Source organism: Peromyscus californicus, unplaced genomic scaffold (genome assembly GCF_007827085.1).
Source record: "Peromyscus californicus insignis strain IS unplaced genomic scaffold, ASM782708v3 Scaffold_9__1_contigs__length_137607984, whole genome shotgun sequence".
NCBI lineage: Eukaryota > Metazoa > Chordata > Mammalia > Rodentia > Cricetidae > Peromyscus > Peromyscus californicus.
The window spans coordinates 65114034-65128964 of record NW_026294617.1 but is presented as its reverse complement, the minus strand read 5'-3'; the positions used below and the strand labels follow the sequence as shown (position 1 = coordinate 65128964).

General features: G+C 50.4%; 2 protein-coding genes across 4 annotated transcripts in view; one reads left to right on the top strand and one right to left on the bottom strand.

Moving 5' to 3' along the window:
- The window catches only part of Fhip1a (FHF complex subunit HOOK interacting protein 1A), a 236684-nt gene extending 235530 nt beyond the window's left edge, over positions 1–1154 (top strand). For all 3 annotated transcript variants that reach the window (XM_052730252.1, XM_052730251.1, XM_052730250.1), the window contains one exon: positions 856–1154. In XM_052730252.1, the coding sequence (XP_052586212.1) occupies positions 856–1109 (254 nt within the window). In that variant the 3' untranslated portion in view covers positions 1110–1154. The remainder of the gene's footprint in view (positions 1–855) is intronic.
- A 7185-nt stretch (positions 1155–8339) lies between these two features.
- Positions 8340–14931, bottom strand: part of Gatb (glutamyl-tRNA amidotransferase subunit B) — an 81436-nt gene continuing 74844 nt past the window's right edge. The window contains exons 12-13 of the mRNA XM_052730253.1: positions 10077–10211; positions 8340–8764 (exon numbers count right to left, since the gene is read on the bottom strand). Coding sequence (XP_052586213.1) covers positions 8636–8764; positions 10077–10211 — 264 coding nt within the window. The 3' untranslated portion in view covers positions 8340–8635. The remainder of the gene's footprint in view (positions 8765–10076; positions 10212–14931) is intronic.

The window sequence follows — 14931 nt, the reverse complement described above, 5'->3', positions numbered from 1 at the left end:
ATAGCAACAGCTGCAGAATACAAGAGCTTAAGGAGCTGCACCTGGTGACCAGGACTCCCCCCCCCCCCACACACACACACACTGGGGTGTTAGGAGGGCAGAAGGGCCACAGGTGTCCTTGGTAAATTTCCCATGAGCCCAGTCTCCACTCAGCTGACACTAGTGGTAGCAGGTACTGTTGGAAGTCTGCCTCTTGTCTGTCTGTCTGTCTATCTAATCTGTCTGTCTATATCTATATCTATATCTATCTATCTATCTATCTATCTATCTATCTATCTATCTATCTAATCTGTCTGTCTATATCTATCTATCTATCTATCTATCTATCTATCTAATCTGTCTGTCTATATCTATCTATATATCTATCTAATCTGTCTATATCTATTTATATCTAATCTGTCTGTCTATATCTATTTATATCTATCTATCCATCCATCCATCCACCCACCCACCCACCTACCCACCCACCCACTTACCTACCCATCCATCCATCCAATCAGGGTTTTGCTTTGTTGCCCATGCTGATCACATGGTCCTTCTTCTTTGGCCTCACAAATAGCCAGGACTTCAGGGTGCCAGCACAGTGTCTGGCTGGGAGTTTGTCAACCCTGGAGTCTTGCCACAGCTATGTATGAGGTTCCCTGTGTAGAGTTTTAGGCTAACAGTCCTGTATTAGAAGCTGAGTGCTAGCTGTTATCTGCTGGACAACCTGGTCATGGAGCACTTGAAGGCTGTCTTCAGGATCTAGACAGCTGAGGAACTGCACCCAGGACTAGTCCCTCCACTAAAGTGCTTGCCCCTCTCCCATACACTTGTTATTTAAGAGTTTCAGGACTACCGTTTTTCTGCTTTCAGATCCCATTCAAGAGGTCTCCAGGACAGAAGGTGACAAGACCTTTGTGGATGGCCCTCCACGAGTGCTTCAGCCCTTCTTGAGCCACAGAGCCAAGGTGCCTGGGGCACCCCCAAACCTGCCTCTGCCAGTGAAGAACACCATGCTGGCTGCTGCTCTATTCCCAGAGTTCCTGAAGGAGCTGGCAGCCTTGGCTCAAGAACACTCAATTCTGTGTTACAAGATCCTGGGGGACTTCGAGGACTCCTGCTGTTAGCTTTTTATACTACTATTTTAATAGAGATTCGGTTTTATAAGGTTATAGTGTCTTGACTGAATGTTAAATGCAAAGCTGCTTATCAAAAACTGTCTACTTTGATACTTCCTGACAATACTTGATTTGTAGGGAGGGTTTTTGCGTGCATCTCCTCTCTCCAGCCAGGTCTCCCCTTGTTATACAGAATGTAAATCTCTGGGCTGGCGGTCCCCTTGGTGGGTCTTTCTGCCCAGTTTTTCCTCTCCACATGATCTGTAGTTGCTCTTCCTTCCATCCCTTGGAGTGGATCATTCAGCTTGTAGCTCAGACAGCACCGAGCACACACTGAGGTTCTGTGACCTCTGCACATCTGTGGTGGGGGGGTCAGCTTTTCAGCAGCCTCAAGGAAGCTCCTCCACAGCTGTCTGCACATGCCCGTTAGCCTCTACCCTCTGTAACCTGCGAGAACAATGTGGAGCCCCGCCTGCCGCACAGGCACACATCATCTGCCGCTATGACTTTACTCTAGGACTTGCACTCTCTCCGCACGTATTGCCTTATGTTGTGGGAGAATCCCCCGGCCCCGGCTGTCTGCCCGAAAATTCCCACGGCAAGGATTTGGAATGTGGGGAGTTTCTTCCCGCTGCAGCTTGAGAGCTTGCTCTAGTCACTGGAACACAACCCAAACCCAAGACTGCCTTAATTTAGGAAGATTTGCACAAAATGACGCATACCTATGCAAACTTTGGATCTTAGGCATTTGATCAGATGAACAAAGTGTGGTATCATATACTTATGCAAAAAACCCCAACCCTTATTGTTTAGATGTTTTATGAAAAGAAACGTTAACTTGTGAAGCCATAGAGGATGTTTTTTGTGGGGGGTGGGCAGAGTTTGGAATGGGTACAAAAGATAAAATTATGCTGACGGCAACTTGTAAAAACACTGGGTGTTATTCTCTTTTGCTAATAGGCTGCACTTTGTAGAGAAGTGAGCACTGTTCAGCTCATGTTGGCGGCTGGGATGAAATGCATACGGGTCCCAGGGAGCTTGTAAAGCCAGGTGCCTACTGGTGACTCCCTCTTCATGGCCATGGTGTATGTCTAGTATCCAGTTGTGGAGGATACGCCAGTGGAGATGTACTGGTGACTCTGGCTACTTGCCAGCCTGCTCCTAGCAGCATGGTCACACTTCAGCCAGAGCCAGACAAAGACAGGGAAGAAGTCAGGAAAAACGAGGCCACAAACAACTGGTATTTATGATTATTAAAGTCCCCTTATGTTCAGACCCAGCTCTGAAGTGAGAAGGTGGAGGCTCCCCAATGGAGGGATGCTAGGCCCAGCTCTGTTCTTTGTGGGCATCTCTGCTGAGCCCCAAGGGTGACACCAGTTCCATTGGTTGTACCTCAGGAATGCTAGTATGTCATTCAGGTCCTGGTACAGGAGGGCATTGCAGAGCTGAGGGGTCTTTGTAGGGTCTTGAAGCAGCTTTGGATTGAGGAAGCTAGAGAGCCAGACCATGAGACAAATGCCCTGGAGATCTGGCCAGGGCTGGGTGAGCTTTAGGAGCCAGCCTAGCAGTGTCTCATAGGCTAAACAAGGATCCCTGATACCTGTTCATGGAACATTGCTGACTTTACATTTGTCCTGAAAAGCACTTTGCCTAGCCATGGTGCAGCAGCCAGCACGGGGAAGGCACAGTGAATTGGCTTGCTCTTGCCTTCCTGATGAGTGCCCTCAAGTCTCCATTGAAAAGGAGAGTAGCTTCAGTTAGAGAGAGGAACAGCTAGAGGAACTGTTACTCCTTCCAACCCCACTTTGTCTGGTTATCTGTGTTTGCCACGCCATGGAATGCTGAAGCTGTATCTGCAAATGGAGTTCTTTAGCTTTGTGGTTTTAGGCCCATCAGTATCGGTATTGATTCTTCTCAAGTCCTTATTTCTTTTTTCTTCTTCCTTTAAAAAAAAAATATGCTAAGCAAGCATGCTGCTACTTGGCTATACGCTCTACCTTTTCTACATATTTATTAATTTATGATACACCCCAGAGTCCCCTTTGTGGAAGGTACTTGTTGGGGAAGAGTGACTGACTGTGTGTTGTTCTTCCCCACCCCACCCCAAGGTACTGACGTAGACGTAGGTTAAGGGGGAAGGGTCTGGAAATCAGATTCCCTGGGGTGGGATGTTGGTAGCAAACTCACTTGGCTCTTCTCTAACTCTGTTTGTTTCTGAATGCTTACAGACTTCCCTAAGAGGGCTGTGCTCAGAGTTTTACAAAACGGAAGTCAGAAAACTGATCTGGGAATAGAGCATCGAGCACCTCAAGGCCCATGCAGTTGAGCTAAGTAGTCAGGAATGGTGTGGACATGCCCAGAGCAAATCTGAGCTATAGACAGAGAGCAAGTCCCGATGATCTGAAGAGTGAACACTGCTCTAGGCAGACAGGTGATGACAGGAGCTCTTTGTGGGAAAGTAAGAGTCTCAAGGTAGGTTATTTTAGTCCTAAGTTCACAGGTTGAACCCCACCCCCACCCCGTCTGTCTCTGTCTCTCTCTTTGGGAGAGAAATTTTAAAGGTATCTGACATGTCTAAAATATGGTCCAGGGACTGTGTTCTCTTCCTGTGACAGGTGTCACCAGCTGCCATGCTGGAGGAGCAGCAGTAGACACTACTGTTTGGCACAGACCTTGGACTGGCGTCGCTGTGTCTAGCCCGATGGACCTCAGCAGGGACAGGGAGAAGAGGGTTCCTGGAACATCACAACATTAACCTGGATCCATAATTCAAGGTCTGATTTAAGGTCTAGACTGAGTGAATTTTATGGTTCAAAATACACGAGCACACTGGGATAGTTAAAATTGATTTTGAAAAATCTGAACAAAGAAAATCCAGTGTAGAATTCAGTCTAAAATAGTTTCCTGGGATGAATTCCAGTCTCCCAGCTCTGGAGTACAGTTGCAGGAAGAACTAATTAAAGGTGGTTTGATCATTAAACCTTTCCTTTCTCTGATGGAGCCACTGGAAGATGGCCCCCATTTGGTTTAACATGGTTATGGAAAGTGCGGTGACATCCCAAGGGTGGAGTGATATCTGTGGTGTGACATGGTCTCCATACAGTGCTCTGCAGTCCTCAGCAGCAGGTCCTCACCAAGTGGCTTGTATTTAGGTTAGATGTGGTTGTTGGTTTTCAGCCCACTAAGACATCTTGAGGTGGGGTGTTGTCACGTGAATCGAAGCTAGAAACTGGATCTGTGAATGTCTGGGGTTGTCTAGTCGGGGCAGCCAGTCGTTTGCATCCCTGCAGTAATCACGTGAGCTTGCTTCCAGCTCCATTTAGAGGTCTGAAGTTGTAATGTGGCTACCCATTCCGGATTGGTGTACCCCAGGTTACTTCAGAAGGGAAGTCTGGCCAGCATGGTGGAGCATGTCACAGGCATGATGTTAAACATGACTATGTTCCAGTTCTCACTGAAGGGCAGTCTAGTTCGGTTGCTAATTAGCAGCTGGGTGTTTGCAGAGATGGCTGTCGGGCTTGCCATGTTCATGAAATGCTTTATCGCAGGGCAGCTGTTCTTGCACATGCCACTTCAAGTCACTGGCCCGGGACAGTACAGTTCGCTGCAAACCTCGAGTCATTTCTGCTGTTAGCTTTTCCCGAGGCAGCGGTTCCCCTGGCAGCTGAGGCCACAGCAGCTTTAAACCATTTGGGGGATATCTTAGCCCTTTCCACGTCCTCTCCCCATCACACACCGGCTTAGAACAACTTGTCAAGAGTGTGTACTCCACCCTTAAGTCTGTCAAGGAAGGAGACATTTAAGGAGAATGGAGCCGGCTTTTTCTTCTTCTGGAATGACCATCATAAACCTAATGCTTCACAAAAAGCTCTTGGGTGACTCAGAATGGCTTCTGGGTAATTCTGCCTCAGCAAATCCCCTTTACATCCAGGCATTATTAACTCATTACTTGTTTTGGAGGGCAGATTATCTCGGCATCTCGTTAACTGGATAAACAGGGCTTTAGCAAGAGATTTTCTGTGGAGCTCTTTAGGGGAACAGGACCACGGGAGAGGGAGAGGGAAGCTGGGGGGGTCGGTATCTGTGGCTCCTTGTCCCAGAGCCCGCCTGCTGATGTGGCTGGTTTTAGCTAGAACTGGTCACAGCATGCTGTGTTCTTGTCTTTGAAGATGTGAGTTCACCCAGGTCACTGTTGCCCACACAATCCTGACCACAGGATTTTGTCCCTGTGTTCATTCCGGTTCTTTCAGGGCGTTGAGATGGGCTGTGTCACCTCAGAACCTGAAAAGGCAGGCGACAGAAGTGCTCAGGCCAGGTTATATACTCACTGAGCTGAGGCTGCACAAGCCTGTCCTCAGTATGTCAAGTGAAATGTCCTGGGCCAAGTCTACAAAAGGAGCACCAACAGCCAGGCCTCTTCTGTCCCTGCAGACACTGGACATGGGATCTGGTGCTGATGTTCTTAAAAGACTCTGCTTAGTCCTGACCTGGGAGCCAGTGGAAGCGGACTTCATGCATTGCCTTCTACTTGCTCACCCATGGGTCGTGGAAAAGCAGTCCCCAGGTGATTCTGTCTAGAACCTGCCAAAGCAGCCCAAAGGCCACATCCACACTGCTTCTGGCAGTGGGCTAATTACATGGCCTTCTAGATGGACTGTTTTCCCTCATTAGTCTTTGGAGTCCTTGAAATGAGAACAACTAAATTCAATCTAATTGAAAGACACAATATAAATTGTGAGCCATGCCATAGGCTACAATACTGAGATGGCCCACTTGAAGAGGTACATTCTCAAACCTTTCATGGCTATTTCCAGATTACCAATAATTATGTTAAGAAGGGGCAGGGATGGTACTGACCTTGGTACCATCTGGTAGTTTTTCTATCTGTGCCTTGAGAGAAGTGAACAGAAGTTCCCCTCATGCATGAACCTGGCAAGTGTAAAAGGCTGGCGTCTGACAGAGAAGACCCAGAATTGAAAGTTGTGGTGGTTAGCAGCCCCTCTTACAAGGCTGCCTGGTCATCTGTTCCTTGGGTTAGATGAAATTATATTCCCTGTGTTAGCTTCCCAGGAGGACCATCGATAAGCCACGATCCGGCAGGTGCATGGTTTGGGCCTGAGCAGGCAGAGGTGGCTGGGGTGGGGCGGGGCTGAGAAATCACCAGTTTCCAGCACTTTCCCCTGCTCGGGATGGCTTCTGAGTCACACATCCAGCTACAGGTGTGTGGATTCCACTGGCAGATGGCAGTAGCCTCAGCTCTGGCGCCAACTCATACATTTTAATGAGAGTTCCCCTAGCTGGTACAAACAGAACCAGACCACATTCATGCTTGTGCAATGATGGAAAGTCCTTTCACGGAGGCCTGTGCACCAGCAGGCCACACTTCCTGAGTTTTAAGGTGTTCTATAAACACATCTTTTAGATGTGTCAGAGCTGGCCTTGGCTTTTCCCTGGAAGCTGTGCTGTGTATGACCTCTAGCCACCTGGTTTAGGGTTTCAAGACAACAAGGGGACAGGGTGGTTGTGTCAGAGCTGGGTGGGAAGAGCCTCCGAAAGACAGTGCGATGGCATCGCCTCTGGGAAGGCTCACTCCATATGCTCTTCTCTGTCGACAAAATCGGTTCTGGAAACGACTCCTACCCAGCTGCACCACCACCAAGGTGAGGCCAGGACTTCAGCTGCCAGTGCTTTCTGAGAAGCTTGATGACCAAGCCAGAACCTTTGGTAAAAATGGAGTTTGTAAAAGCGAACCTTACTGTTCTCTATGAATTTGAATCTGAGCCCTCTGGCCGCTGGAGCTCAGGCCCGCAGAGCCACGGGCCCACAGAGCCACGGGCCCGCACAGCCACGGGCTCACACAGCCACGGGCTGTGTCCCCTTTCTCTCTTGTAGGGAGGTCAGCAGAAAGCCCTTCAACAGGCAGTCTTCGTCAGGAACACAATGTGGGCCCGGGGCTCCCTGGGTGAGGTAACGTTCTACAGGGCATCTCCTCCTGCTTGTCGGAAATAAACCACAGCACTGGTGTCCACTCTATCTCAGCTTTTGGCTGGGCAAGGAGCCACTGTCTGGTGATGGAAGTGGGTTGTCTACTCTCCCCTATCCCTCAGCTGCCCCTGGAAGGATGGCCCCCAGCAATGATCTTACCAAGCTGGAGAATCTGTTCTAAGATGAGGGCCTCCAAGGTTTCCCCCACCCCTTCACTGACAGTTTGACAAATATTTCTAAAACACATTTGCTGTGGGATGTTCTGTATGGCAAATGTGTTGCTGATTGGTCAATAAATAAAACACTGATTGGCCATTGGCTAGGCAGGAAGTGTAGGCGGAACAAGGAGGAGAATAAAACTGGGAAGTGGTAGGCTGAGTCAGAGAGACACCGCCAGCCGCTGTGATGACAAACAGCATGTGAAGATGCCGGTAAGCCACGAGCCATGTGGCAAGGTATAGATTAATGGAAATGGATTAATTTAAGCTGTAAGAACAGTTAGCAAGAAGCCTGCCACGGCCATACAGTTTGTAACAAATATAAGTATCTGTGTTTACTTGGTCGGGTTTGAGCGGCTGTGGGACTGGCAGGTGAGAGAGATTTGTCCTGACTGTGGGCCAGGCAGGAAAACTCTAGCTACACACATTTGGAAAACTAGTTATTAGGAGTGTGGTGTGTCTGAGGTAGCAGGCACGTAAGAAACAGGGGGGTGCCCAGGACTCTGGAGAGGAATGGCTACCATCACAGGCATGGGGATGGGGGCAATGGCCTTCCTCACCATCGCCAGCTGTACTTCAAGACAGTTAAAGGTCAACATTCTGATTCATTAGTTTATGATCTTATTATTTCCAGGTAAAACAAGTCAATGTTTCAGATCTTCTCTTTTGATCTTTTTTTGGCCTAAAGCATTGTGTTGGGGAAGGGTGTAAATCTCTGACGTGGACGTTAATTTTTATGGCTATTTTAGTATATACTTTATTCATTAAATTTATCTGAGAACGTCTGTGTCCCTTTACTCACTGGGAGCTGACCACACAGTAGAGCCTGTACTCATCAGCAAATGAGCGCACCTACACCTTCCTTCTCACCCTTGATGAACAGTGTTTGTGTGACATGAGTTTGGGTGGTGGTTTTCTTCTTCATAAGCTCACTTGTAGGTCTTAATAGACTGCATCCATAACATACTACATCCATATTGCCATCCCAGTCTGTCGGCCTTCAGTACCTGGCTCCTAGGAAGCATTCACTGGCATCTGCAGTTGAGACATGAGCTTTATTCTGTTTAGAATTCCTTCACAGTAGAACATGCTATTTCTTTAACCAGGGCTGGCATCATCGCAGAACCGTTTCCAGACAGCGAGGCAGACCTCCAGCTGCTTCCCAGGTCATAGGGTCTCAGAGGACACATGTGTGAAATGTCACCTCCCAAGAGGTGGAGCTTGGCCAGGGACTAAGATACACAAACTGTACCCACACAAACACCAGCGTTCACGGGCTCCTGTTCTCAGGGCCACACTGTCCTCCCTCAGGTAGAAGGACCTCACCCCATATCACAATGACAGCTTCTTCTCCAATATTTCCTTTATCAGAGTCGGGTCTGCTCGGCTGAGACTTGCTTTCCGGACCAACCCAATCAGCTTATTTATTGCTTTGGGGTTTCTTTTCTTCACATCCATCACCTGTAAAAACAAGTTAGGAGGTGAATTAGGAGACTCATACCAAGAATCTGCAAGCTTTCCACTGATTGCAAATTAAATTCAGGTCTTTCCTCCCTTCGTGGAAGATGTAAAGTGAGGAAGGAGATGGGGGGGGGGGCGTTAAATCGAGAGCTCTCTAGGCTCCTGTCAACAGGGACCTGGCTCCTCTGCTTCTGATTAGACAAACAAGGGAATGGTGATCACAAATGATTGCTGTGGGACCCAGAACACTCTCCTCCGGGGCTATGATGACACAGGGAGGAGCCTGAGTCAGTCAGCTCTGTGATGAGCATCGGGTACAATCAGGCAGGGGTGCCTCTCAAGTTCTCTAGTGCCATTGGACAGGCACCCCTGCTCCCTGCCAACAAGAGCTGCTCCTTAGAAAACAAACCTTCAGGATGGCAGCTCTCTCAGCGAGCACTGTGGCAGGGAGGGGGTGGTAAGGGCAGGAGGGACTGAGCGACATCAAATAACCACACACTGGCCTCTCTGCAAGTGTCCTGATTGGCAGTTAGTGTACTTGAGTGCCGCAGGATGAGTCTGAAACCAAGTGTGTCCTTATCAGTCACTGCAGATGGGGCAGGAAGATGGAGACTGCTGGGCTGGGGTGGGCTCGTTTCCCATCAAGGGCTCTTTACAGAGCCGTCAGCGTCCCTGCGCACTGGTAGGCGGTGTGCATTATTCTGAAAGAGATACTAGTAATCTTTCCCTACTGAAAATCTCTCTCTAGACAATGTGATTAGACCTGGGGTGGGTTGGGAGGGGGAGACCTGCAACTTGGCATGGTTTTTCTCTCTCGTGCTATGCTAAGAACACAAAATGACTTGGTTTTCAGCCATGTTTCTGTCAAAGGATTTCGCTGTAATTTACAGATCATTTTCCTCTCAGTCTCTTCCCTCCTCTCCCAGGCCACAGAACTGAAGCATCCCTGGTCTCTTCCCCCCTTGCAGCAGGTCCTCTTGACAACGTGGAGGTGGCCACACAGAATGTAAATGACAACTCTGGGAGAGAGTGCCAGACCCCCCAAGTTAAAACCTGGGATTGGAGCCTTGACACTGCCCCTTTAACTCCACAGAGAGCAAAGACTAGCGAACTTTCCTCACAGGACAAGAAGTGTGGTGTTCTTCTGATTTTGTCTCTTTGAGTTTCAAGTGCCGACACTAAAGTAGGGATGGATGGGCTGGGCCAGTCCTCAGGAGGGAGGGTCTGGGGTGGCAGCAGGAACTGTGGACAGATGTCAAGCTGACTCATTCCTGCTGCATAGGAAGACCTTGCTCCCATTGCAGATAGTCACCGCTTGGGGGTGTCCATCTATGGTGGCCTGGCAGAGCTGTTCCAGGGCCTCTCGATCCTGCATCAGCTCCAGCTGCTGTTCTGACACAATCTGGGCTGCTGTCTTCCCCTCGCCCTTCCACAGCTCCTCAAACACCTGCAGGTGGGGATGGAGAGAGAAGGAGACGACTCAGCGCGTCTGCCACCTCTGTGTGCCTCTGGGGTGACATGCACCACAGGGAAGGGACTGCGGATACACCTAGCACCCAGCTACATGGCCTGGCCCAGGGAGAAGCCACCATCCCTCCCATAACCTTCCCTGAGGCTGGGAACATCTCCCTTCAGCAAGCCCAAGTCTCTCCTGGGGTTGGCCCGCTCCTCTCTGCAGAGGATGGGGACTCCGTCCAGCCACGTGTGTTCCCATTTGATGACTCAAGCCAGGCAACCTGTCCTCATGGAGGGCTGGTGCTGGATCTATCTTGAGTCCACTAAACTAATTGAGGAGGTGACATTTCCTAAGGGACAGACCACACAGGCAGCAGGAGGGAGCCACTGCATGCAGTCCAGAGCAGCCTGCTAGCAAGCAGGGCTGAGGGAGGCAGGAAAGTGACCTCAGAGAGAAGGTATAAAATAGAAAAGAACTAAAAAATCACAGCTCGCAGGCTCCGGCCTCCCTTCCCTGGGTCCTGTTGGGAGAGCTGAGCCCACTCTGACCGGGATAATAAGGCCAGTCCTCTGCTCATTTCCTTACTTAAAGAAGAACGACAGACCCCAGAGGAACGGAACTCGGGGAAAGGCCAACACTGTGGAAGGCCCTGCTGCTTGGGTTGGTCTCCTCCTCCTCACACCCAAGGGAGGATGCAGGGCGTCTCAGCTTGGCTCCAGCCCTCAGCCTGCAGCCCTGACAGGGACACTCCCTGTCCGTGGTGCCTCTATGCAGCCCTCCCTCCAGGAAAGACGGGGCTGCAGTAACCAGCACTCATGCCAACGCAAAACGCAAAACGGAGGAGGAGGAGGAGGAGGAGGAGGAGGAGGAGGAGGAGGAGGAGGAGGAGGAGGAGGAGGAGGAGCAGCTCTGGATGTCAGCAGGACGGCACTGCCCAGTGAGGGCAGAAAACAAGCCAGGAATCTGCATCGTGACTTGGGAGGCACCGAGCCTCTGTTTAGCTGGCCAGACTCCGGTCCTGGAGGGCCAGGTGCCTCTGAGGTGAGTCCCACTGTGAGTGCTTCATGGGACCTCTATGGCCACCTTCGCCTAGTCCTGGTGGCCCAGGAAAAAACAGAAGAAACGTGAACCACAGGTCTTCAAATAACATTTCTAAGATGTTCAGTGAAAACACGGGACACAGATCTTCAAATCTAATTCATAAGAAAGCAACCCTGACCAGGAGAGAGCTGTGAGAGAGGTGGAAGGTGGTCAGCTTCTGTGTTTGAGTGTCCCAGCTGAGCGGATCAGCCCAGAAAGGCGGCTTTGAATGTGCTGTATCTGGGTGGGAAGCTGCTCAGAGGCCTAATGAAGACTGCAGGAGCTGGAGGCATGGCTCAGTGGTACAGAGCTTGCTGTGTAAGCATGGGGACCTGAGACTGGCCCAACCCTGGCAGGCAGAGGCAGGAGGATCTCTGCAGCCTGCGGCCAGCCAGTCTCGTCAGATTGGAAAGCTGCAGGTTCAGTGGGGTCCTTGTCTCAAAGACTCATGTAGAGAGCAATAGAGGAATGTGGGCCCAGCCCTCCTTATTACACAAGTACTTCTATTAATAAAAGCTAATGTCTGCCAGCTAGATTTATCATGACTTGGTGAAGTTGACCCCCATCCTTCAGGTCATCTGCACAGACTCCTAAAGAAGTCCCCCTAGCTCAGGCATCCAAACCCAGAAGAGAAGATGGTTCTTAAGCCCAGCTCGGGACAGATCCACCTGTAAGACCGTGTCACAGAGAACATGCAGGGCAGCTATTCCCGATAAGGAGGCAGAGCTGCTTAGCACACATGGAGAGGCACCCTCCCAGCTCCTCACAGCCAGTCCTGGAGTCACTGGGCCACTCCTGGGCCAGGAAAGCACTTCGTGGGTCCAGGAACAGGCTGACAAAGGAGTCTTTCCTCACCTGGGACCCAAGACTCAAATGCTGGCTGGAACTGCGTTAGGTGCTAGGGGCCACTTCACCCGGATGGAAAGGGATGCCCTCGACGACAAGCACTCCTAAATGGTAGGCTGCTGCTCTGGGGACGGGCTAGCAGTACAGAGTCACATCACTGAGTGGTTCTAGGAGCCACGGGGGGCATAGTGGCTGACATGTCCTCTACCTCCAAGTTAGAAGCCACTGCTGCCCACTTCACATACTCGTGGCTCCGCAGCCCACCCCTAGCTTGGGCCTGATACAGCAGACTCAGTTTCCAACCCTTTGCTCCTTCCTATTTAAGCAAGGGCTAGGAGCTCCTGGCTGGGGCCCAGCAAGAAGGAAACCACTGAGGGGCCTCGCCCTGCTGTCGTGACCCTCCGGCCTCTCACATAATGGCCTCTGTGGCCCAGGCTCCCACTGCAGCATAATCCTCAGCGACTGTCTGTGTCTGTTCATCTCAGGAGATAAATAGCCACCAGCAGTAAGGGGAACATGAGCTGGGAAGCCCCAGGTGGGGCAGAAATAGCCTATGTCCTTGGGGACTGAATCTATACTCTTACTTGCTACCCCACCATGAAAGAAAGCACACAGGCCCCTCACCTGCCATTGCCTGCCCTAGGCTTTTGAGTCAGAATAGAGAGCAAAGGCCTATTCAAGAGAAATGTCATGGAAGGAGCCATGTCCCTACAGAGAAAGCCACCCCCCTCCACCCCCCGGTCAAAGGCAACTGTAATGAGAGGCCATCCCTGTAGGAAGTGACCAACCCAACAGAAGCCCCTGAGGAGGCAGGACAGGCTGAGATGTGCAGAGAATGTTAGCACCTAGAGAGAGACTTCAGTCACGTGACAGTGTCAGTACAAGGTACATGGTACCATTTCTACATCTGAAAAGCTTCCGGTGTCTTCTCTCAAAGGCCCACTCCGGAGCACACGGAGGAGGTTGGTTAAACGGCACTGAGTGTGTTAAATGTGGCTTTCATCTCTACGGACCCCGTCTGGCCTGGCCCCAGCAGCAGCCTTAACTGGATAATGCTCAGGAGACCAGGGACCTTCCACTTTCATAAGCTACAAACACTCCTGCCATCATCCCCTGAGCTGTAGGCCAGCCAGCAGTTGGGACAGCGCCTGGGCCTCCTTGGACTATATGCATGTTAGCTGTGGTGCTGATAGCTCTGGAGTCTGATGTGTCCCAGTTGGTCCTGTCCTTAGCAGGAGAGGTGATGGGACTGCCACCTGCCACTTCATACACAGCCCTGGCTCCTGAAAGAGGACCGCAGGATGCTTTTGTCCACAGTGGCCAGGACGTCGTGCATTATGGCACACAGCCTTCAGGTTTCTATTTCTGAAAACTAGGGCTGTTTCTCAGTGGACACCTCTTCCTGCCCTGGCCCCGGAATGCGGAGGGACTGAGGCTGTAAGCCTCAAAAGCCCCACTGGACCACCTGGGAGGGGATGCAGTGTCATGTGAAAGGACACAACTAATTGGTAACAATGTCAGCAAGAGGCAGGAGGGGAGAGAGGGATTAATAACCAATGACAACACAAGGAGGAAGCTCTCTGGTGTTCAGAGCACTCTCAGGACAGGGTGAGTCTTCGTGCACATCTTCACCACCAGGCAGCCATGCAGTTAACTTCAGTCATCCATGCAATCTCTTCCGGTGCTCTCAGCGGCAAAGCCAATCATCAACAGGACCAGAGACTCTTTGTTCAGCCAAGTTTCTAAAGCCTAAAGTGTACTTTGTTGGACTCTTCTGTTAACATGTTAAAATTAATTACAACAGTTTTTATTTAAGAGACAACACAAAAATAAGATGCAAAAAGATGTTTAACATAATTAGTCATTAGAGAAGTCCATCTATCCAGTGAGATACTACTTCACATTCAGGAACATGACTAATAAAAATCATGTGTGCTGATGACGCCTTAATCCCTGCACTCAGGAGGCAGAGGCAGGAGGGTTGCTGTGAGTCCGAGGACAGTCTGGTCTACAGAGTGAGTTCCAGGCCATTGGCTCTCCAGTGAGAAACCACAGGAGAACCTGCTGCTGCCCCTTAGCTGAAGCAGTGGGGTCCTCACTGCACTCCAAACCCTTACTCCTCCAGAGAAGCGGGGCTCTCGGCTCTCAAAGGCCTTCTCTTGTAGCAGACAGAGACCACTGCGGAAAACCACGGCTGGCCAAGATACAATCACAGCTGATCTTGGGGTGTTCAGCCCCTACTGACACAGCTACAACACAACCCCCATTCCTGGGGCTCAGGGCCCAAAAGTCTGCTGTGAAACTGGATCTCCTAGAAACGACAGGGAGCCTCACCCACGGAACCCCAACACTGATAGACACTTGTTGGCTGCGTAAACAAGACTGTAACAATGGCAACACTGATAGACATGCTATTGTGGAAGGGGAAAGCTCACAGGTCCCTACCCCTAGAGAGGAGCTACAGACAGTTACAGACTTCTGAGAGGCAATCAGTTGTCAGCCAGTACCAAGTCATCTCTGAAAACATATACACATAAGCAATTACTTTAAGGGACTCAGCAAGTTTTCGTTGGTTTGGTGTTTATTTGTGTACACACACACACACACACACACACACACACACACACACACACACACACACACTATTTTCAAGACAGGGTTTCTCGGTGTAGCCCTGGCTGTTCTGGAACTCGCTCTGTATACCAGGCTGACCTTGAACTCAGAGATCCACCTACCTCTGCCTCCTGAATGCTGGGATTAAAGGCGTGTGACACCATGCCTGGCC